Source organism: Microcaecilia unicolor, chromosome 1 (assembly GCF_901765095.1).
Source record: "Microcaecilia unicolor chromosome 1, aMicUni1.1, whole genome shotgun sequence".
Taxonomy (NCBI): Eukaryota; Metazoa; Chordata; class Amphibia; order Gymnophiona; family Siphonopidae; genus Microcaecilia; species Microcaecilia unicolor.
Window position 1 is genome coordinate 174645723 of NC_044031.1, and position 25304 is coordinate 174671026.

Consider the following 25304-nt stretch of genomic DNA (forward strand, 5'->3'; position numbering starts at 1 on the left):
ATCAGAGACTTTTTTTGCCTTACTTTTGTTATTTCTTCTGCTTTACTACATTTTGCTCTTTGTTCTTTGTATGATTGTGCCTTTCCTGTCCTATCTGATATTGTAGTTCCTTTCTATTTTCTGTGTTTGCCTGTAATTTTAGATTGTATACTGCAGTGGAGTCACCAGACCTCAACGTGAGGAGGGGCGGAGCCCAAAGCATGGAGAGGGTGGCACATTTTGGTCTGCCTGCCCACTGCTTCCACACTGCCCCACCTCATTGCTGCCTTACGTGCCTTGGGCGGGCGGGAGTGCCCAAGATGAAACTTGGGTGGATATTAGGAACTAATCAGCGATTGCTGAATTGTTTAAAATCCCCAGTTTGGATACTTGGATGGTAAAACCATTAGTTGCTGCTTTTTGTGCTTTATTGAGCTGAGTATTGGGGGTCTATAGTTAAATGGTTTGATTCATTCTTAAAGGAAGGGTTTTTCGTGTTGTCCAAAACTCTCTTTTCTCCAAAGCTCATCAACTAGATTGTGGCATACCTCTAAGTCTGTACTGCCCCCCCCCCCCAATTGTTAATATAATTTTGAGCCCCCTTGCCATACTTGGTCAATCCCAGGGAACAGTGGGTTTTACCTTGCTGATGATATTCAACTAGTGGCCTATGTGTATCCAACCCATTCAGTTATGAAAGCCCACCTCTATAATTACCCTAATAAATCCCTTCCTTCTTCTTCTCCCCTGAATTAAGCTCTGCACATACTAACTGTACCCAATATATTGGAATAACTATGCTAATAAAACTATGTAAGCCACATTGAGCCTGCAATAGGTGGGAAAATGTGGGATACAAATGCAATAAATAAATAAATAAAATAAATCCTAAAAGTCCAGATCTTACTTTGCTCAGTAACTATCTCTCACCGATTGCACATTGGCTTGAAGATAATCAACTCAAACTGAATGTCTTAAAAACTCTGGATACATGGATTCTAGTTGTACACACGCCCCCCCCCCCCCCGCCCCCCCCCCCAGCCAGACTGCCCTCAACTCATTTCTAGTCAGACAGTCCCACTTGATGATTCTCTTTTTATCTTGGGCTGCCACGTGGAGACCCAGCTATCCTTTTGACAAACAGGTGTTTCAATAAAGTCAAGTCTTGTTTTCACAATGTTCAACAGTTTCGTGTTCTAAAACCATTTCTAGATAAAGGGAGCACTGCAGACTCTCCTTTACACAATAGTTACAAATCATCTTCACTATTACAATTCACTCTATAACGGAGCAAGAGTTTGCAACTATATTCAAGATTCAAAACACAGCAGCCAAGATATTGTGTTATGTGAAGAAAAATTATCATGTACGCTGTTCTTATGGATCTTCATCGATTGTCTGTTCTTATCAGTTCACAAGCGTTACATTCTGGTCTCTCAGCCTCCTTATTCAATGCTCTGATGATCCCATACACTGCAGCTAGGGCACTTGTACCCCAAAATGACAAAATGACCATCTACTAGCTATCTCTGATCCAGTGATTAGAACCTACTTCTGACTCAGCATTTTATTGCCTGCTCCAATGTTGTGGAGTTGATTTTATGACACCTTCAGATAGAGACTCTAGTGCCAAAACTGGTTGAAAACATGTATGTCTCTCTGGCATTTTGGGGGAATGATTGGTGAACACTGGGGTTTTCCTTTATTCCTATTCAAAAAAATGTCCCATCTGCTGAGAAAAGTCCAAATCACAATTTTCAAAAAGCAGAATTTGGATGTCTTATACTGCAAATAGTCCACATAGCAGGAGGCATGTTTTGGTCAGGGTTAGGGCCAACCCAAAATGAGGACCTCTTTCAGTGATAATGGAATGGAAGAAACGTCAAAAGGCAAAAAAGAAGATGTTTTATCTAGACCTGTCTCAATCACAAGAGGGTGCCTTGACTGAGCAGCTGAACACTGGAGGGAGCAACTTCCTCCCACTGAAGAAGCGAAAGTGACAGTGGATACCAGGCTTTATGACGGTAGTCAGTGCATTGACTTTGAACAACAGGACCCAAGTGTAACTCCCACTTTAACTCTTATTTCTATACAAATATGTGAGCCCGCCTGGAAGAAAGAAATATCTACTATACCTGAATTTATAAGATATCTGCAAGCATGATGGCTAATGCCAGGGCTTTTTTGAGGGGGTACTTGGGGTTACTGAGTACCGGCACCTTTTCCATTGTCTACTAAATTGACCCATGGTTTCCAACTTTTAATGAAAGAGCTCAGGCTCTACACATCAATTCTCCACCCCCTCCCAGTTCAGCAGTACACTCCAGGGGAGCGGGGGGGGGGGGGAGGGGGTCCTGAGACAGAGTGGGGTGAGGGGGTTCTGAGACCAGAGAGGGGGTGAGGGGGTCTGGGACCAGAGAGGGGGAGGATGGAGGGGTCCTGAGACCAGAGGGGAGGAGGTCCAGAGACCTGAGGGGGGAGATGGGAGGAGGGGGGTCCTGAGACCAGAGAGGGGAGGGAGGGAGGGTATCTCTGTCACACACACGCACGCTCTCTCTCTCTCTCTCTCTCACAGTCAGTGTCTTTCTCTCTCTCACTCTCACACACTGTCTCTCACACACTCTATGTCTCACACTGTATCACATTCACTCTCAAACACCCTCTCTTGAATCTCATACACTCTCTCTGTCTCACAGAGAGTCTGTGTATCGCACACATACTCTCTCACACTCTATGTGTCTCACACACACACTGTATCTGTGTGAAACACACTCTCTCACACTCACTGTGGCTCACATACGCACTCGCACACACTCTCATTCTCACACACACTCTCTCTCTCTCACAGACACACTCGCACCCACACTCACTCTCTCTCTGTCACACACACACACACTTGCACATTCACTCTCTCTCTCTCACACAGTCACTCTCACACACACTCTCTCAACATACACACTCCGAGGTAAACCTTGCTAGCGCTCGGTTTTATTTGTGTCAGAAACAGGCCTTTTTACTAGTCTTATTTAATATGGGGTCCTTTTAAGGTGCACTAACAGATTTAGTGCATGCTAATGATTAGCACACGTAAAATGATAAAACACTCAAAGAATATAATGGGCTTCTTATAACTTAGCGCATGCTAATCATTAGCACACCTTAGTAAAAGAACACTTACATTTTTAAATCTTTATTTTTATTTAAGTTTTCCATTTTTAGAACTTACAACAAACACCACTTTTCTCTCCCTCTTATTGAATATTTTTCTCCATCCGATTAACAGATTAAAATGTGGACTGGGATATAAGCATTTTATTATGCTGACAATATTCAGATAATTATCTCTTTAGAGAACACATGGGAGAGTACTTATCCTAAAATATCACACTGTTTTACTATTTATAAAAATTGGATGCAACTGAATCTATACAAGATTCATTTGGGAAAATACAGCTTGTTATGGACAGGAGATTCCATTATCTGACAGTACAAAAAGTCTCAGAACTGTAGAAACGTAGAAAATGACAGCAGATAAAGACCACAATGGCTTATCAAGTCTGTACATCTATACCATCTACTAACCTTCCTCTGCCTTAGAGATCCTCTGTGCTTGTCCTATGCTTGCCATCTGTTAAAGTTTGAATAGACCAGTGGTGTGCCCACCTTCAGCAGCCTTCCCCACTCTTTCCAAACCTACCCATATTGGGACTGTTCAATTAGGTGTAATCTAAGCCCGTCCCAGGGGCAGCCCAAGAGTCTAACCAGTCTGAGGCAAGGGGGTAGTCTACCACCTGGCTCTGCTCCCCCCCCCCCCCCAGTCTGACATCTCCTCCTTCTTTCCTTCCCGAATGTACCTTCTTTTCTGGCTTTCCAAAAGTTGGAGCGGCAGCGGTTCTCATACGGTAACCCTGCACCGGTCCTGGCCCCTTCTCCTACTGCAGCCCACCCTGCCTCCAAGAAAACAGGAAGTACATCAAAGAGACAGGCCATAAAGAGAGAAGGGGTCGGCGGCAGGGCAGCATATGGGAAACCGCTGCCGCCCTGACTTTTGGAAAGCAAGAAAAGAAGGTAAATTCGGGGAAGGAAGGGCTGGAGTCAATGCCAGAGTGCTGTGTGTATGGGGGTGGATGCCGCTCTAAAAGTGCCCCCGCCCTCCAGTGGCCTAATGGTATGGCGTCATGGCCCTTCTCTTCTGCTAGCATGCACTCAGCACTAGGGAAACTCCTCATGAAAGGAACTTACAGGTCGGGAGAGCAGTAAGATACATAACAGAGGTGGATCAGAGCAAGAGGAGATGAGTAAGAAGTGGCAAGCCATCAATACTAAATTCTAGATTAACAATGGACGAGCAGTTTGCTGTGATCAGTAAAAAATATGTTGCACCCCTATGTTTTGTTAGACAACTTAAATCCTGTCTAGCTTTAACCTGATTTAGGGGTTCTTTTACTAAGCTGTGTAAAAGGTGCCCTCGTTTTTGCATCGTGCCAGGTCCCCTTCTACCGCAGCAGGTGAAAATAACCAAAAATGAAATGGCTGTGCAGTAAGTTCGCACTTGCTGTGCGGCATTTCAGGGGGTGAGCACTTACCGCCACCCACTGAGGTGGCGGTAAGGGCTCCCAGGCTAACCGGGCAGTGCACGATTGCTGCCCTGATTACCACCAGGTAACCCCCTGAAGAAATAGTTTTTAAATAGTTCCGCTAGTGCCGGGGTGGAACTACTGCCAGCACCCGTGTTGATAGGGTTACCATATGTCCGGTTTTATCAGGACATGTCCTCTGTTGTGAGGACATGGCCGGGCAACCAGCAGGTTTTTACCAGCCTGCCCCTTCTATGGATTTCCGGACAAACAGGCATGCTGGTGGGCCTAGTCGTGTCCTATCCTAGTCCCCTCCCGTTACCTTACAATACTGCCATGGTGGTCTAAGTGACCTCTTCGGGGCAGGAAAGAGCCCCCTCTTCCTGCCTGCATACTGGTTCATTGCTGTCGGTCCCAAGTCAAAATGGCCGCCGGAGTTGAAGTGGCCTCGCACTCTCGTGGCCATTTGAATCGGCGCCGGGGACCATCAGCAAGCAACAGTATGCAGGGCAGGAAAGAGGGGGCTCTTTTCCTGCCCCAAAGAGGTCACTAGACCACCAAGGCAGTATAGTAAGGTAAGGGGAGGGGAGGATAGGACACCCTTAGGGGGGTGTGATGGGGGTGCGGGGGGGTGTTGAAAGGGGTGGGGTGGTATGTGATGGGGTGGGGTGGGGTGGGGCAGGACAGGGGCAGGGCATGTGTCCTCTTTTTAGAGGGAGCAAATATGGAACCCTATGTGTTGGGCCACTGGTAGCTCCAGGTTGCTGCACAGCAACCCTTTAGTAAAGGGCCCCTTAAAGAAGGAAATCAGGCAGTGTCAATGCTCTTTTCCTAAGGTGGATTACTGCAACAGTGCCTGATTGTAAATGTTGCTGAATATTACCTCCATATGTATCACTGGCGGGTCTGGATGGATAAGACACCACCTCTGTTTTTGCAAATGCACTGGCTCTCTGCTCAGTGGTGAGTGGTGTTTAGGAATCTATAACCATTGCTTTCCAAAATTATTTGTGATATGGCCCTAATCTTTGTTTTTGTGTGATTTAAGGATTATTTTAGAGGCATCTCCATGTGTAAATTGCAAAGCATTTACATGTGTACATTGCATATATGTGTAAACGGAAATTTCAGAAAAGCTGCTATTTACATGTGGAGATGCACACCACACAGATTTCAAGGGCTGTGGCATGGGCACAATTTGGACGGTGCTGCGTATATGCATTAATTTAGATGGTGCTGGTGTATTTTCAGGAACAGTGGTATATAAATCACAGCCACCACTGTTCCTGAAAATATAGCCCTGTAAATTTAGAAAATCCTTGAAAACTTGGTTAGATTTTGCATTGCCTTTGGACATTTGTGTATTAATTTTATAAATTGTTATCAGAGTGTGTGCGGTAATATTATTATTATTTAGTTCACATCTTTCTAGTGGCAGTTCCAGGCAAGTTACATTCAGGTACAGTAGATATTTTCCTGTCCCCAATGGACTTACAATTGAAACTTATACAGGAGGTTAAGTGACCACAAAGAGTGTCAATGGGATTTGAACCCTATTCTCTCTGGGTTACAGCCTACTGTTTTAACCACTAGGCTACTCCGTTCATTTTGGCTTTTGTATAAGGAAAATGCATTCTTCAATGAAATTAAATTACTTACTTTGAACAGGTACTTCAGCACAGAAGGTTGGGTTGTCTCTCTGAGGCCCCCTTTCTTGTTTCTCTGCTGAAATATTTGTGTTCTCCTGCTGAAGCTGTTCTCCATTTTTTTCCCCTTCCTAGGCCCAAGTCTGGTTGCTGAGTAACCTCTCCCTTCACCTTTCAATTCTTCACTGAGTTCTGTACCTTGGTCAGCAATTATCTCACTTGGTGCTGGTCCAGTGAATCCATTACTGCCATCGATGATTTCTCGCTGCCCAATGATGCATGACCTTCAAGACTTTTTGATAAATTGCCAAACATCTTTCACTTCTGCAGAACTGTTGTGGGTAGTGTTTCATTGGTGATGGCATTATGGTTCGCTTGAGAACTATACTGATGTATAATTCCAACAAACTTCAAGCCCTGACCTGCTGCACCTTTAATCTGCAAGTAAAAGGGAGATACAGTGAAATCAAGAAGCAAAATGCTCCAAAGATTCTGTACAGTTTTTAATAACTGACTCTTCATACAACAACTTAGATTGGTATTTTGAAAGTATAATTTTCTAGATAAAATCCAGCTATTATGCTTGTGAAGCGTAAAAATAAGGGACCAAGTCCAACGTACTGAATTTTGCAAACCGACAAAAAATGTGTTCAGATTGTCAAAACTAATTTTGCCAGAATGACAGATGAAATTGCTCTTTGAGTTCTGTAAATGGAATAGCTGGATGTGGAACATGGTAATGCGGGCTGCAAGGATCAAGGTTACATGTATTGATTTTCACTTAAAGACGTGCTATCAAATGGGTACAATCACAAATAATCAGCAGAGAGAAAGGAACTTCCATTCCATTAACGTGACAGGAAAGAAGAAAAGGGAAAAAGAACTGCTGCAAAGGGCCACATATCATTAAGTAGCCAAACATGAACTTCCCTTTTCTCTTGTTAGTCCTCTCCCTACAAGGCTTTTCCACTTGAACTCTTTCAAGAATTTTATTTTATATTTTGTGTCTTATCTCCTGAACTTCCTTTGAGTATTACAGGAACAGGGAGGGTTGTGGTGCATGAGCAAATCTTATTTTAGTAATCATTAGCTGCAGCAGCAACCTAATTTATTGCTCTGCAGTGCGCACCTGTATACGGACTGTGAGTACGTTTTATAGAACATTGTGAATCTCCCACTTCCTGACATGGTATACTACTGCATCTACAACTACAGATTTTAGTAAGTTATCAAATAGAACTTCCTCTTTAATTCTAGTATTGTTTTCTTTTCTGAAAACAAAACTCCACTAAAAAGCATGTGAGCAGAACTGGAGGGTAGCTCCCCAGGAAACAACACGAGACTGTATACTATGCAGCAGATTTCCAGGTCTGAAGGTTAAATACAACTGATGAAGTACATGATCAATCAAGTGAATATAGTATGAGACGAGTTTTCTAGATCCAGAGATACATAGTTGGTTTCGAGTAATTTGGTTGGGATAAGTTTCCTTGGATTCTGATCCTTCCTTGACCCAGGTGCCAAGTCTCCTGCACTGAGTGGAAAAGTAACACATTTGGAATTGATTCCCAGTGTAAAATGTAATTCTCCCTCAGCACAGCAATAATACTCTGTTCCAATTCCTGCCACTATCTGCAGGAAGGAAGTGTCTCTCCCAAACTAGCCAACAGGAGTCTTGGGTGGTGGAGGGGGAGGTTGATTAGAGAGAAAGCTGAAACCACAAGAGCTACACAGTCAAAAGAAAACAGTGCGTAGTTATCTTCTGGACTGCGGGAGTGACAAGCCCCTGGAGGAGCCCATTTGAACCAGCATTTGATCCTTAATCAAAGATTCACCTTCTGATGATCCGATGGGCTCTTTTGGGGGTGGGTCCTCACCTTCTGCTGATCCAATGGGCTCATTTGGGGTTGAGTTGGTCTCACCTTCGCTGTACAGAGGATAACTATTCACTGGCTTCTACCCTAAGTAACCCGGGTCTCACCCTGGTGCTAGCTCCAGTCCTGGACCACAAAAGAAAATCCTTCCACACAAACTTCAGTCTTTGCTCACTCTCATGCCACTTTTATCACACACCTCATTTCCAGTCCACTTACAGGCAAGCTGAGGTGGGTTAATGGTATGGAATAGCGATTCGGGGGTTTGGGAGAAACTTTTTTCAGTTCCACTCAGCTCTTCAGTCCAGGAAACCACACTGCACTCCGAAGGATTTGCTAACATACTCAACGTTTTGAGTCTTAGTATTTTTTTTGGTTTCGATACAAATGTAAATCAATGTGCTTTACACACGAGTTAAATGAAAAATTGTGTATTATTTTACCATAATGCATATTAGTTTAAATTACCATGGGCTACATAAGGATGAGATGCAAAGCATGCAATGTATGCAAAACTCCTATTATTATGTTATCAAATAATAAAGCTTCTGTTGAACTTCGCAAGCTGCGTATTTCCAGTAAAAATAATGCCAGCTCAAATTTGGCATATTTTGCTGCCCAGAAGCACTGGGCCACTAACACTTGGTCCATGCTCCCAGGGGACCCTCTCTTAAAGTGGCTGACACAGTAAAATAGAAGCTGTCCAGGGTTCCTGGGACATCTCTCCCCTTCTCCATCCACCCAGCAAAGACCCTCCTCCCCCAAACATACCCACCAGAACCCCTACCTCCCTGAAAACACACTAATATTCAGAATTCAAGCCCTGCCTCCCCTCAGATCCCCTGAAAAAGACCTTCCATCCTCTATAGGCCCACCAAGTCCTACTTCAGTCAGTGGTGTTGTTTAGATATGGGGCAGATGCAATCCTTTGTCACACCTGCCCCTACTAGTGCCAGTTCAAAATGGTACCCATAATCCCTAGTGGTAGACTCCTGCTAAGTGTCATGGGTGCTGAGGATTCCTTATGCCCCATATCTGTACACCACCAACAACTGCTTGAGGTAGGCTTGGGAGAGACTATAGGAGAGTGGGAATTCTTTATCAGGGGTCCAGGGTAACCAATAGGTTGGGAGCAGAGCTTGAATGCTGAACACCTCAGAGAAGACAAAGCCATAGCGGAGAGATTAATGGGCCGATGATCAGAAACAAATGCAGGCGCTAGAGGCTGATAGCGCCATATTAGTTCCTCTGTTTGCTACCGCCCCATGCTCAGAGACCCCAAGCGTATGAAACAAAACAGGGCTCTTAGTACAAGTAGCATGCAAATGCATGCTAAACCTATTCCTCCCCAATGATCAGCGACCAGCACACCAAACATTGTCCGCTGGTCGCGGCAAACCCTATGTCAGCTCAGAGCTGGCGTTAGGGTTTGCAGACCATTGGGGAGGAATGGTGAGCCCTATCCAGCATGCATTTGAATGCTAGCAGGCCCCCCATTCCCCCAATGCAGCAGCCTGCGCCTCCCCACACAGGATCAGAATCCCTGACTCGACACCCCCCCCCCCCAGCAACACGGGGGCTGGAGGTCCGGCGGACCTCCAGTGCCCCTGACCCCCAACCCCCCCTCAAAAATGGCGGCATCTGGCCCTGCCCAGTGCATCCTGGGATGCGCTGGGCGGGGCTTCACACAGCCACCTCCCTCCTCCACCAAGGGTAAGGGGGTGGGGAAGTGCCGCTAAGACTACCAGGGTGGGGAGGGGATCGACTCGCGGTCCACTGGGCCACCAGGACTCCATTCATGGAAGGGAATGCCAGGGGGGGTAGGGGGGCTGGAGACCCACTGGAAATCCAGTCCCCCTGAACTTGTGTCAGGGGGGTCAGGGGGACTGGAGGTCTGCCTGACCTTCAGCCTCCCCTTGTCGCTTGACTCGGGGTGAGGGTACTTGGGGGTCTTGTGGTCCCATGGACCTCCAGCCACTATGATTGACAGGTCTGGGCTTTTGTCAGCCTAGACCTGTCAAACAAGTGCAGGAAGAATGTGCCCGCGCGCATGCTGGACAAATCTTTCTTGTTGTCCCCTTTCTCCTCCACTGCTAACTCCAGGCTTCGCTCCTTTTCTCTCGCGGTACCTTATGCCTGGAATAGACTTCCTGGACCTCTACGTCTAGCTCCGTCTCTACCTGTTTTCAAATTTATGCTGAAAACCCACCTTTTCACTGCTGCTTTTTAGCTCCCATTACTTCCCTCACCTGTAACTGTCTTCTCTGTCTGTATTATTTAGATTGTAAGCTCTTTTGAGCAGGGACTGTCTCTTTGTATCAGGTGTTCAGCGCTGCATGCGTCTGGTAGCGCTATACAAATGCTAATAATAATAATAATAATGCTCAGGCACAATCCTCCTGCACTTTTACCCTATGATCAGAGTGACTAGCGTGCTTAAATTTGCATGCTATTATCTCTGATTAAAGGGGCGGTAAAGCCCCGTGCTGTTCCAGTGCTATTTTTAGAGCACTGTTTGGAACAGCGTGGGGCTTTCGATCATCTGCCCGTAAATTAATTCTTTGCTTCAGTCTTCACCGAGGAAGATTTGGGAGAGATACCAGTGCCAGAAATGGTATTCAAAGCTGATGAGTCAGAGAAACTGAACGAAATCTCTATAAACTTGAAAGATGTCATGAAACAATTTGACAAATTGGAGTAGCAAATCATCTGGTCTAGATGTATTCATCCCAGAGTACTGATAGAATTGAAAAATGAACTTGCAGAACTATTGTTAGTAATATGTAATTTATCTTTAAAATCAAGCATGGTTCCCGAAGATTTGAGGGTGGCCGATGTAACAATGATTTTTTTTAAAGGCTCCAGAGGTGATACAGGAAATTGTAGACTGGTAAGCCTGACATCAGTTCTGGCAAATGGTAGAGACTATTATAAACAACAAAATTACAGAGCATATTCAAAAGCATGGATTAATGAGACAAACAGGGGCATAATCAAACGGGGCGCCCAAGTTTTCCGGAGGACATCCTTGCAGAAAGGGCGGGGAAAACCCGTATTATCAAAACAAGATGACGTCATCTTTGTTTCAATAATACGGTCGGGGATGGCCTAACTCTCAACATTTAGGTCGACCTTGAGATGGTCGTCCTTATAGATGGTCGTCCTCGGTTTTCAGCGATAATGGAAACCGAGGACGCCCATCTCAGAAACGACCAAATCCAAGCCATTTGGTTGTGGGATGAGCCAGCATTCATAGTGCACTTGGTCCCCCTGACATGCAAAGACACTAACCGGGCACCCTAGGGGCACTGCATGGGACTTCAGAAATTGCTCCCAGGTGCATAGCTCCCTTACCTTGGTGCTGAGGCCCCCCCAAAACCCACTATCCACAACTGTACAACACTACCATAGGCCTAAGGGGTGAAGGGGGGCACCTACATGTGGATACAGTGGGTTCGGGTGGGTTTTGAAGGGCTCACATTTACCACCACAAGTGTAACAGGTGGGGAGGGGATGGGCCTGGGTCCGCCTGGCTGAAGTGCACTGTACCCACTGAAACTGCTCCAGAGACCTTCATACTGCTGTCATGGAGCTGGGTATGACATTTGAGGCTGGCATAGAGGCTGGCAAAAATATTTTAAGGGGAAGTCATCCCCGATTCCCACCGGTCATCTGGTCAGTTTGGGCACCTTTTTGAGGCTTGGTTGCAAGAAAAAATGGACCCAGTAAAGTCAGCCAAGTGCTCGTCAGGGATGCCCTTATTTTTTCCATTATCGGCCGAAGACGCCCGACACGCCCCATGAACTTTGGTAGTCCCCGTGTCAGAAAGCATTGAAGACGCAGAAAATTGGCTTCGAGTTAGGACGATTGGGGCTACCCTGGGAGAAGGAACGCCAACTTGCGATTGTGTCGAAAGATGGGTACCCTTCTCTTTCAAAAATAAGCCTGAAAGCCACATGGATTTAGTGAAGGGAAATCTTGCTTTACCAATCTACTACATTTTTTTGAAGGGGGTGAACATGTGCATAAAAGGTGAGACGGTTGATATTGTATATCTGAATTTTCAAAAGACATTTGACTAGACCCTCATGAAAAACTCCAGAGGATATTGGAGAGTCATGGAATAGGAGGTAGTGTTCTGTTGTGGATTAAAACTGGTTAAAAGCTAGAAAACAGAGAGTAGGGTTAAATGGTCAGTATTCTCAATGGAGAAAGGTAGATAGTGGGGTTCCCCAGGGGTCTGTACTGGGACTGCTGCTTTTTAACATATTTATAAATGATCTAGAGATGGGAGTAATCAGTGAGGTATTTAAATTTGCTGACAACACAAAGTTATTCAAAATTGCTAAACTGCAAGAGGATTGTGAATTACAAAATTATCTTACAAGACTGGGAGACTGGGCATCCAAATGGCAGATGACGCTTTAATGTGAGCAACTGCAAAGGGATGTATATGGGAAACCGGAACCCGAATTATAGTTACGTGATGAAAGGTACCACATTAGGAGTCACCGACCAGGAAAGGGATCTAGGGGTCTTGGGCTCAGTGTGTGGCGGCGACTAAGAAAGCAAATGGAATGTTAGGTATTATTAGGAAAGGAATGGAAAACAAAAATGAAGATGTTATAATGCCTTTGTATCGCTCCTTGGTGCAACCACACCTTGAATACTGTGTTCAATTCTGGTCACCACATCTCAAAAAAGATATAGTGGAATTAGAAAAGGTACAGAGAAGGGCGATAAAAATAATAAAGGGGGATGGGTCAACTTCCTATGAGGAAAGGCTGAAGCGGCTAGGGCTCTTCAGCTTGGAGAAAAGACGGCTGCGGAGAGGTGTGATAGAGGTCTATAAAATAATGAGTGGAGTGGAACAGATTGGCCACTGCTGGAAACAGGATGCTGGGCTTGACGGACCTTCTGTCTGTCCCAGTTTGGCAAACACTTATGTACTTATGTAGGGTGTGGGGCCTGGGGGTGGGGGTATGTTCAGGGGGAGTCTTTGATGGGGAGCAGGATGGATGGACCTAGGCGCCCCTGATCTTGCTTTTATTTTAGAATGCTGGCCCTTTTAAAACAGGCTCTCTTGGAGCATAAGGCCAAGTATTAGCAGCCTAATGCTCTCAGAGTTAGAATAACACCACTTGGAGGGTAAGGCATGCTATTTCTTTACTGCAGAAGTCATTAACCTGTTGTACCTCACTGCTTTAGGCTAGTGACTTCCACAGTAAAATAAGGTGCAGGAAAATGACATAGTTCCGCAGCTTAATATCTCCTCCTAAATTTTATACTGGTCATTTCATTTAAAGGGAAATTCATGAGTTAACTTAAGAAATAACATTTTGAAATTTGGGATTCGGTGACCAGTTGATGTTTAATTTAATGCTCACTTAAATTTAAGCAGTTAAATGTTGGAGGAAAAAGAGATGAGCTGGGGACAGGCAAAAACTTTAATCAGATAGTTCTGATACTCGGGCAGGAGGAGAGAGGGGAAGAGAGAAGTGTCTTTGGTGAGAGACAGAGGAGGAGAAAAAGGGGGGAAGGAGAGAAAGAAGGGGGGGGGGGGGCTGGAGGTTGTAAGAAATTGGTGATATATGCAGAGAGAAGTTAGTTGGTTTTGGCCTCCCTTTGTACCCTGTTGGATGTTGATGTATACTGAGTCCCTGTGTGCTTTCAATACAATAAATGAGTTAGAAATGTAGAAACAGAAATATGAAGGCAGATAAGAGCCAAATGGTCCATCCAGTCTGCCCATCCACAGCAACCACTATTTCCTCCTTTCCCTAACAGATCTCACATATCTGCTCCATGCTTTCTTAAATTCAGACACGGTCCTCATCTCCACCAGGAAGCGATTCCAAGCGTCCACCACCCTTTCCATGAAAAAGTATTTCCTTAGATTACTCCTGAGCCTATGATCTCTTAACTTCATCCTATGCCCTCTTATTCCAGAGTTTTCCTTCATTTGAAAGAGGCTCACCTTCGGTACTTCAATGCCACAGAGATATTTAAACGTATCTATCATATCCCTCTTTCCCACTTTTCTTCCAAAGTATACATAGTGAGATCCTTAAGTCTGTCCCCATACGCTTTACGAAAGAGACCACTAACCAATTTTGTAGCTGCCCTCTGGACTGACTCCATCCTACTTATATCTTTTTGTAGGTACAATCTCCAGAATTGCACACAGTATTTTAAATGGGGCCTCACCAGAGACATATACAAGGGCACTATCACCTCTTTTTTTTTCCTGCTGGCCATTCCTTTCCTGAGCAGTCTTCAGGCTTTTACCATCGTCTTTTCTACCTGTTTGGCCACCTTAAGATCATAAAATAAAATCACCCCAAAGTCTTGCTTTTCTTTTGTACACAGAAGTACTTTACCCCATATACTATACCGTTCCCTTGGATTTTTGCAACCTAAGTGTATGGCCCTGCATTTTTTAGAATTAAATCTTAGTTGCCAATTGCTGGACCATTCTTCAAGCTTCACCAGATCCCTCCACATACTATCCACACCCTCCAAGGTGTCCACCCTATTACAGAGTTTGGTATCATTCACAAAGAGACAAACCTTACCAGACAGTCCTTCTGCAACATCACTCACAAAGATGTTAAAAAGAGCCGGCCTGAGGACTGATCCCTGTGGTAACATAACATCCTTTTCCTGAGAGCAAACTCCATTTACCACTACCTTCTGTCTCCTTCCACTTAACCAGTTTTGAAACCCAGTCAATTTCACGTCCATACCGAGGGCACTCAGTTTATTTATCAGTCCCTTGTGTGGAACCATGTCAAAGGCTTTGCTAAAATCCACCATATCTAGCGCCTCTCCCATATCCAACTGTTTGGTCTCCCAGTCAAAGAAATCAATCAGATTTGTCTGACAAGACCTACCTCTAGTGAAACCATGCTGTCTCAGGTCCTGCAGTTCATTCCATTCTAGAAAACTCACAATCCTCTGCTTTAGAAGTGTTTCCATTAGTTTACTCACCACTGAGATCAGACTGCGCTTACTAAAGTCTTCAATGACCTATTACTGGCTAAATCCAGAGGTCAATATTCCATCCTCATTCTTCTTGATCTTTCCGCTGCTTTTGACACTGTCGATCACAGCATACTTCTCGATACCCTGTCCTCACTTGGATTCCAGGGCTCTGTCCTTTCCTGGTTCTCCTCCTACCTCTCCCTCTGCACCTTTAGTGTTCACTCTGGTGGATCCTCTTCTATCCCTCTGCCTGTCGGCGTACCTCAGGGTTCTGTTCTTGGTCCCCTCCTCTTTTCTATCTACACTTCTTCCCTTGGTTCATTAATCTCATCCCATGGCTTTTCCTACCATCTCTATGCTGATGACTCCCAAATCTACCTTTCTACCCCTGATATCTCATCTTGCATCCAACCAAAGTTTCAGCGTGCTTGTCTGACATTGCTGTCTGGATGTCTCAACGCCACCTGAAATTAATATGACCAAAACCGAGCTTCTCATTTCCCCCCCCAAACCCACCTCCCCGCTCCCCCCCGTTTTCTATTTCTGTTGATGGCTCTCTCATTCTCCCTGTCTCCTCAGCTCGAAAACCTTGGGGTCATCTTTGACTCTTCTCTCTCCTTCTCTGCTCATATCCAGCAGATTGCCAAGATCTGTCGTTTCTTTCTTTACAACATCCGTAAAATCCGCCCCTTTCTTTCCGAGCACTCTACCAAAACCCTCATCCACACCCTTGTCACTTCTCGTTTAGACTACTGCAATATGCTTCTTGCTGGCCTCCCACTTAGTCACCTCTCCCCTCTCCAGTCGGTTCAAAACTTTGCTGCCCGTCTCATCTTCCGCCAGGGTCGCTTTACTCATACTACCCCTCTCCTCAAGACCCTTCACTGGCTCCCTATCCGTTTTCGTATCCTGTTCAAACTTCTTCTACTGTCCCGTTCCGGGCCCTTACCTGGCACTCCGCGGGCCGGAGCGGGAGGCTGGGGCGCCCGGGGAGCGCGGGTCGACGGGGAGGGGCGGCCACGGGGATCGCGGCGACTACGGGTTGCTCCGAGGCCGGCGACCCAGGAGAACCAGCGCCGGCCTCGGAGAAGAGGATCCGCCGGCCAAGATGGCGGCGCCGGCGGCGGCGTCCTCCTCGCTGCAGCAGGACCAGCGAGGAGGCTCCGCCCACACGCGCCGGATTGGCGCTTCCCCCTAGGAACTCCGCCCATTGGACGGAGGGACCAATCCGGGTCCCGCTGCAGGCTGGGGCACCAAGGATTGGCCACAGCTGTTCCCCAGCCAGGACGAGCGGGGGATTTAAACGGAAGCATGGAAGGGAACCAATGCTTCCGTTTTCTTGTTTGAAGCCATCCTGCGAAGCTTTCCAAGCCTGTGTTTGTTCCTCGTGACTGCTAGCCGTCCAGCTAGCGAATTCCAAGCCTGTGTTTGTTCCTCGTGACTGCTAGCCGTCCTGCTAGCGAATTCCAAGTCTGTGTTTGTTCCCCGTGACTGCTAGCCGTCCTGCTAGCGAATTCCAAGTCTGTGTTTGTTCCCCGTGACTGCTAGCCGTCCAGCTAGCGAATTCCAAGCCTGTGTTTGTTTCTCGTGACTGCTAGCCGGCCTGCTAGTGAATTCCAAGCCTGTGGTTGTTCCTCGTGACAGCTAGCCGTCCTGCTAGCCATTTCCAAGACTGTGTTTGTTTCCCATGCCAGCTAGCCGTCCTGCTAGCCATTTCCAAGACTGTGTTTGTTTCCCATGCCAGCTAGCCGTCCTGCTAGCCATTTCCAAGACTGTGTTTGTTTCTCATGCCAGCTAGCCGTCCTGCTAGCCATTTCCTAGACGGTGTCTGCCCTTCAGAACAACTAGCCGTCTCGCTAGTACTTGCCACTTCAGCACACGTTCCAGTTGTCAGCTAGCCGCCCGTCTAAGCCACGTTACCAAGGACTCTGTATCCACATCCAGCCAGGCCAGCCGTCACCCCGTGGTTCCAGCAGTCCTGCTGGCCGCCCGCAGCTGAGGGCTCAACCCTCGGTGAACGGCGGTCACCGCGGGTGAAGAGTCGGGGTGCTCGGTTATCTTCTGGGCCTAGTGGAGCTCGGGAGAACTCGAGAGCTCACCTACACCAGAGTGGCATCAGGGCCGCGACATCTACTAACCTATAAATGTACTCACTCTGCTGCTCCCCAGTATCTCTCCACACTCGTCCTTCCCTACACCCCTTCCCGTGCACTCCGCTCCATGGATAAATCCTTCTTATTTGTTCCCTTCTCCACTACTGCCAACTCTAGACTTCGCTCCTTCTGTCTCGCTGCACCCTACGCCTGGAATAAACTTCCTGAGCCCCTACGTCTTGCCCCATCCTTGGCCACCTTTAAATCTAGACTGAAAGCCCACCTCTTTAACATTGCTTTTGACTCGTAACCACTTGTAACCACTCACCTCCACCTACCCTCCTCTCTTCCTTCCCGTTCACATTAATTGATTTGATTTGCTTACTTTATTTATTTTTTGTCTATTAGATTGTAAGCTCTTTGAGCAGGGACTGTCTTTCTTCTATGTTTGTGCAGCGCTGCGTACGCCTTGTAGCGCTATAGAAGTGCTAAATAGTAGTAGTAGTAGTAGTAGACTAACAGTCCTGTAATTCACAACCTCCTCTTTACTTCCACTCTTGTGCAGAGGGACTACATCTGCCCTTCTCCAGTCCTCCAGGACCACTCCAGACTCTAAGGAAGCATTGAAGAGGTCAGACAATGGAGCCATCAAAATTTCCACGAGTTTTTTGAGCACCCTCGGATGTATCCCATCAGGCTCCATTGCTTTGTCTATTTTTAGTTTAGCTAGTGCCTCACAAACACAGTCTTCTGAGAATTGGTCCTGGTCTACGGAACATCCAAGCCTCAGCAGAGAGTCACAATACACTTTTGTTAAATACTGCAGTAATTTCAGGTGGACAACAAGGCCAGGGATGCTTAAATGAAAGAAAACAAGGTACCAGTATTCCCCTTTTTCTCACTCTGTTGTTTAAAGTGTTTGGTTTTGTTAAAAACAGCTCTTCATCTGGTAGCTTCATGGTCTGAAACTGAACCAATTATTGTACTGCAGTGTGTATTGTAAGACATACAGTAAACTCTGAGCAAGGAAACTGCTGCCATAGCTCCAGGGTGCAACACATAAATGTGCTACAGGCCAATGAAGTACAAAAAGATGTTTAAGCTTAATGTCCATGAACCCTGCTGCTTGTGGATGAGGGAATGCTTTGCCTTTTCTACCACATGTGTCTGACATAAGCTTGCTGCTGGGCAAGAAAAACAAGAGCGAAGGCAGATGATTTTTAGTTTGGGATTTTTATGTTCCAAGGACTGCTAAAAACATTTTTGGATCCAAGAAGCCTGAAAAGCGTTTATAGAAGTCAAAATTATACTGTGCTATGCTGATTTTTCTTTTCACACCAGTCTCCAGGATTACCTATTTTTGTCTTTATGTTAAGGTATTAACCCATTGCCCAGGCTCTGAACATGCTGTCACTGCTTCTGGGCTTCTTTCAATGTGTTAGCTAATTATTTCAATGGAAACAAATCTGCTTATCTTTGCAGTGATCACTGATGAATTATGCAATAGACCATTATTCAACAGCAAAACAATGCAGTTTTTTAATAAAGGGAATGCACTTTTAAGATGCTACTGCTAGCAATTCAAATATGCAGGGTAGGTGGACTACATCTGAGAAATCATTATCTTTGTGCAATCAAGGGCCCTTAGCTACCAACAAATATCTGAGGCAGTTCATAAGATTTTCTAATGTTCATTCTATTGTTGTTGTTGTTTTTTTTAATTGTATGTATGGGAGGGGAGGAAGAGTTCTTCTATCACTTTCTATGTCATTGGCAGCATTTCAGTGTGACAGGGATGGCATGTGATCAGCCTGTCAAATTGTCTTTCAGTAAGTCAGAGTGTTCTTGTCCCAGAAAAAAAGCTATTGATGCACTGTCTAGGGTAGGCAGAAGCGTAGCCAGGTGGGGCGCAGGGGGAGCGGTCGCTCCCCTGAACAGCTGTTCCGAAAAAAAGGCGGCTATGCGCCCTGTGCCAGTAATTTTTTTTCTGCTCCCTCCTCTCCTGAGTCCTATCTCTTCTGCCCGTCTTCTCCCTCCTGCACAGCACCGGTGAATCGGCGATTCAGAGTGAGCCTTGCTTCTGCCGGCATCGGGGCCTCTTCTCAGGCGCGTCCCACCTCTGCGGAAAACAGGAAGTTGCAATAGAGTAGGCGGGACGCGCCTGAGACGAGGCCCCGACGCCGGCAGAAGCAAGGCTCACTGAATCGCCGGTGCTGCGCAGGAGGGAGAAGACGGGCAGAGGAGAAGGTGAAACTGAAAAATGCAACGCTCGGGGGGCGGGGGGTTCTGGAGAAGGGAGAAAGCGGGCGGGGGGGGGGGGGGGAGCGTGTGCTGAAGAATGGAGAAAGCGGGCGGGCTGGAGAAGGGAGAAAGCCAGGAAAGCCCCACCTTCTTCAAAGACCACATCTGTAAATGTCCATTTTCCCTACCATACTAAGGTGAATATAGAAAACCCTGTAACTACGTGCATATCTCTTGCTCAGAGACAAAGGCTTCTCAGCATAAAACAGGGAAGATCCTCTTGTGGGATTAATCTATATTATTCCACACTAAAGGAAGATCTGATCCACTGAAATATAAACAACCATTCAAACATTCTGAAGAATATTTCTACATAAGATGCTAGGACAATTAATATTCAGAAAGTGATCTTTCACTTCTTTGGTAACTGCCTTTGGGTACAAAGTAGGAAGAACAATTTCCTAATATGAAAGGCAGAATCAGCTTTCAAAATAAAATTAAAATTTTAGTGTGAAAGAACTCTAAGGAATCACTTAGGATCAGGCCTTAATTTGTAGACACAAAGGAAGTGGAACTGTGGAGCACGTGGAAGGGGATGGGTGGGATGGGGGCAGTGGTATGCTGGGAAACTTTTAATAACAGGCACTCTCTCTGGGCATAACCAGCCTGCAATTTGGGGGGGCCCCAAGGTGGACTAAGGGAGCAATGCTCACAAATGGGGAAAGTGTGTCAAATGTCCGAGTGGGTGCCCACCTGGGCAGCAGTGACCATCAAACTGTTTGGTTTCATATAACAGCTGAAGTGGAGGGTAGCCACTCAAAACTCAAAGTCCTGGATTTCAAACATGCTGACTTTAGTAAAATGGGGGAATACCTGAGGAAGGAGCTGATGGGCTGGGAGGACATATGAGAAGTGGAAGGGCAGTGGTCCAGGCTGAAAGAAGCTATAAATATAGCCACAAACCTTTATGTAAGGAGAGTAAATAAAAGCAAGAGAAAAGGAAAACGATATGGTTTTCCAAGTGGCTGAGAAAATAAAGGAGAGGAATACCGGATGAAACTGAAAGAAGCCAAGAGAGATACGTCTGGCGAAATTGCAAGCACAAATGGCTAGAAAAGTAAAGAGGGGCGACAAAAATTTATTCAGGTATATTAGTGAAAGGAGGAAGACTAAAAATGGAATTGTGAGACTGAAAGATGCTGCAAACCGCTATGTGGATAATGATGAAGAAAAAGCAAATTTGCTAAACAGATACTTTTGTTCTGTTTTCACTGAAGAAAATCCTGGAGAAGGACAACGATTGACTGGCAAAAGTACGTATGAGAATGGAGTGGATATAGAACCGTTCACTGAAGAGAGTGTATATGAACAACTTGAAAATCTAAAGGTGAACAAAGCCATGGGACCAGACGGGATCCATCCCAGGATATTGAGGGAACTCAGAAAGGTTCTGGCGGATCCTCTTAAAGATTTGTTTAATAAATCCTTGGAGACGGGAGAGGTTCCGTGGGATTGGAGAGCGGATGTGGTCCCTCTTCACAAAAGTGGTGATAGGGAAGAAGCTGGAAACCACAGGCCGGTAAGCCTCACTTCGGTTATTGAAAAAGTAATGGAAGCGTTGCTGAAGTAAAGGATAGTGAATTTCCTGGAAGCCAATAAGTTGCAAGATCTGAGACAACATGGTTTTACCAAAGGTAAATTGTGCCAAACGAATCTCATTGAATTCTTTGACTGGGTGACCAGAGAATTGAATCAAGGACGTGCTATAGATGTAATCTAACTTCAGCAAAGCTTTCGACACGGTTCCCCACAGGAGGCTCTTGAATAAACTTGACAGGCTGAAGATAGGACCCGACGTGGGGGGGGGGGGGGGGGGCTGGAGAAGGGAGAAGGCGGGCGGGGAAGGTTTAATAGGCTCACTTCCACTCTGGTCAATCAAGTCCACTTTAACAAGGGAGCCAAACTTACTTTCCTTGTGCCATCACTATCCAGCAGGATAGGCAATGTCTTGAAAGGTGGAGGATAAAGGATTTTTTTTTATATATGTTTATATCACACATTATCCCAAGCAAAGTTGGATTCAGTGTGGCTTATATTTTAAAATACAGTGAGACAGAATAATAGAATTTAGTTATGTCATGGGAATAAATAGATGGATGTGTCTGAAACATTTAACAAAGTTGAGATTAGCATATATACCCAACTGGGCATTTAAAAGTTTGTCCTTTATTGATATCACATGTTCAGAAATCATAGCCATAAGTATAGACAGTTATTCAAAGATTATCACATGGGAGAGGAAGGAGATAGGGACACAAAGAGGGCACTACTGGAAAGGGGAGGAGGAGATAGGGACAGAGAGGGGCACCACTGGAAGGGGGAATGGGGATATGGGGACAATGGTGAAAAATGGGTGAGATGGGGGACAAAGAGGTAATGCTGGAAAAGGGGGAAGATGGTAACAGCGGTAATGCTGGAAAAAGCAGGAAGATGGGGACACAGGACAATGTTAGAAAAAGGGAGAGGTGGGGACACCAGGACGGCAGATGCTAGAAAGTGGGAGATGAAGAGACCAGGTAGGCTTGTGCTGAAAAAGGGGGGAGATGGGAACACAGAAAGGGCAGATGCTGAACTTGGGGGTAGGATAGGGACAAGGGACACAGAAGGGAGATGCTGGACAGGATAAATAGTGGTGCAGAGGAAAAAAGGATGGTGCACTTGGAGACAGAAGAAATGTCAGACGGGCAAGAGACCCTGTAAAGGCAGAAGAAACAGAGAAAAACAGAAAAGAGACAGTGGGACCAAAGCAAATGAGAAAACAGTAGAGGGGTCAGAGTGCATTTTCTTAAGTCATTTTGGACTTACTGCAGCACAGATTTTGATGGGTAGAATCAGGGACTGCAAATCCCACATGAATCTGGGATGTGAGTTCACACTAGGACTGGTTGAAAAACCTCCCTTCTGGAACTGGATCACATGGTAGCTCTATACACAGCTATTTGATAGTGGGGACATAAGATGAAAGATCAGAGCCAAACAGATGTAGAGAACGAAAGGAAGAAGACAAGAGGCGAGAGAAGAAATAGAAAGGTCAACCTGGAAAAGAATTTGTAAGGCTGACTCATGGAACATGGAAAAAAAGACTATTCCCAGATAACAAAGGTAGAAAAATATTTTTATTTAATACTTTGTAAGCACTGAGATGGGAGAAAATGCATTTCTGTCTCTTTTTTTTTCTTTTTTTACCAGTATTGCACTGTTTAGAGTCTGGCTTCCTTGGGCAGGGGGTCTCTCTATTTCAATTTTTGTTGTTGTTCTTTTGGGGTTTTTTTGTGGCTCCCTATTCTGCATTAGATTGATAGCACGGAATGTTGTCACAATTTGGGTTTCTGCCAGGTGCTTGTGACCTGGGTTGGCCACATTGGAAACAGGATACTGGGCTAGATGGACCATTGGTCTGACCCAGTATGGCTACTCTTATGTTATATAGATGAGGGTCTGTCCATGTTCTGCATGTGTGACTGAGGTGAAGGATTCTGCCAGCATGTAGTATCTGTGTAGGAATGTGTAACAGTGCAGCTTGTTCCAGTTTCCCAATAGTAGGTATATTGGTGTTTTAGAGCCCAGTGTAATATATATAGCACTGCCTTCTGATAGGTGGTTTAGGGCTGTTATGGTGTGGTAAGTTTTATGTTCTAGGGCAGTCCTGGAGTACCCCCTTGCCAGTCAGGTTTTCAGGATATCTACAATAAATATGCATGACATTGATTTGCATATACTGCCTCCATTACATGCAAATCTTTTTCATGCAGACTTCATTGTGGACAGCCTGAAAACCTGAATGGCAAGGGGGTACGCCAGGACCACCTAGGGAAACACTTCTCTAGGTCCCACTGTAATATTTATAGCATTGTCTTTTCATAGGAGTGGCCTAGTGGTTAGGGTGGTGGACTTTGGTCCTGAGGAACTGAGTTCAATTCCCACTTCAGGCACAGGCAGCTCCTTGTAACCCTCCATTGCCGCATTGAGCCTGCCATGAGTGGGAAAGCGCGGGGTACAAATGTAACAAAAAAAAAAATAAAATAGGTGGGTTAAGGCTGTTTTGGTGTGGTAAGTTTTCAGTATAGGTTGTGGGTGTCTTTTTGCAGGGGTTTGTGTTATTTCACAAAGTGTCTAGCCCTATTTGAAAGTAGGCTCTGGGGCAAGGGCCAACAAAGGTCACCCAAAATAAAAATGCTCAAGACTAGTGTTCTTCACATCCTGTAGAGTCGCCGCACAAACAAAAGCCCATCTGATTTAAACAAGGTGTCTAGCAGTGGAAGGACTGGATGTGCTATTCCTGAGGTGATGGTCACAATTTGAATATTTTTATTTGAAGTTAAGAAGACAGGTTGCCTGCTCTGGCCAGTCCAGGGACCTCTTCTGCGTCCTGGCTACTGATGTAACTTACTGTTTCCTTGTAGGCAGGACACAACAGAGACAGCCTGTATTAATCATTGCCCGCCACAGCCCCTGAGCAACAACACAGACACTGCTATCTAGCTGACACCAACCAGCGCCTATTTTATAAAAGTCTGCTCCCCTTGAGATCAAAACCTGGCTACGCCTCTGAGGGTAGGGGTTCTGAACCCAAGCCTCGGGACACACCTAGCCAGACAGGTTTTCAGGATATCCACAGTGAACATGCACGCGATAAATTTGCATGCATAACCTCCATTCTATACAAATCTCTCTCATGCATATTCATTGTGGGTATCCTGAAAACCTGACTGGCTAGATGTGTCCCGAGGACTGGGTTCAGAGCCCCTGCTTTAGAGGCAGCCCTTCTTGTCTGCAATGAGATTCCTCTGAGAAAAAGAGCTGGTACTTTAAGGCAGTGTCTCCCAAGTCCAGTCCTGGAGTCAGGTTTTCAGGATATCCACAATGAATATGCACGAAGAGATCTGCATATAATAGAGAGTATATGCAAACCAAGTTCATGCATATTCATTGTGGATAACTTACAAACCTGACTGCAAGGGAGTACTCCAGGGCTGCACTTGGGAAACACTGCTTTAAGGTATCAATACACATTCTATAATATGCATGTACCAAATACATGCATAAAAGGTTAAAATAATGTCATATGCATGTGTATGTGTGCACATACATGAATAAATACCAAAATTCCGCCTAAGTGCTATTCTATAAATATGCATAGTGCATATTTTACAGAGTGGCAGACACTGGCGAAGTGGGACTCCTATCTGTGGCATTTAGGCACAAGCTCTTGCACTACCTCTAGGGCTGGTGTAGGTGTCCATGCCTAAATTATATGTGAGTATTTATAAAGGAAAATAGACACCTACTTTCCTTTATAGCAGTGGTTTTCAACCCAGTCCTCAGGGACCACTAGGCCTGTCTGGTTTTCAGGATATCCACAATGAATAAGCATACCATGCATGTGTATTCTAATCTATCTCATGCCTATTCATTGTGAATATCCTGAAAACTCAACTGGCCAGGTGGTCCCCGAGGACTGGGTTGAAAACCACTGCTTTAGAAAATATGCTTCAATCATGCATCCACTAGGCACCTATATGTAAGGTGCATTGATTAGAACCAGTGGCATACCTAGCATACTTGACACCCGGGGCCGACCTTTTTTTTTTAACACCTCCTCACCATGAAAAAATATTTTTTAGCAATACCTCTTTCCATCCAGCATCTGGTCTGCCATTTCTGTTCCTTCCATCAGTGCATGCTGGTCCTTAGTCTGTCCCTTCCATCCATCCAGCGTGCCTTCTTTCTCTCCCATCCAGTGTTCTTGCCCCCCTCAGTGCTTTTACATTTTATGAACGCCCCCATGCTGCTCCTACTAAACTAGAAGCAGCAGCAGCAGCACAGCAGAAAGCAAATGCAATAAAAGGT

At 45.6% G+C, this 25304-nt stretch overlaps 1 protein-coding gene across 1 annotated transcript in view; it reads right to left on the reverse strand.

The window, feature by feature from the left end:
- The window catches only part of RFTN1 (raftlin, lipid raft linker 1), a 319836-nt gene that overhangs the window by 77783 nt on the left and 216749 nt on the right, over positions 1-25304 (reverse strand). The window contains 4 exon segments of the mRNA XM_030202597.1: positions 6216-6330; positions 6332-6367; positions 6369-6550; positions 6553-6640. Of these exon segments, the coding sequence (XP_030058457.1) occupies positions 6216-6330; positions 6332-6367; positions 6369-6550; positions 6553-6640 (421 nt within the window).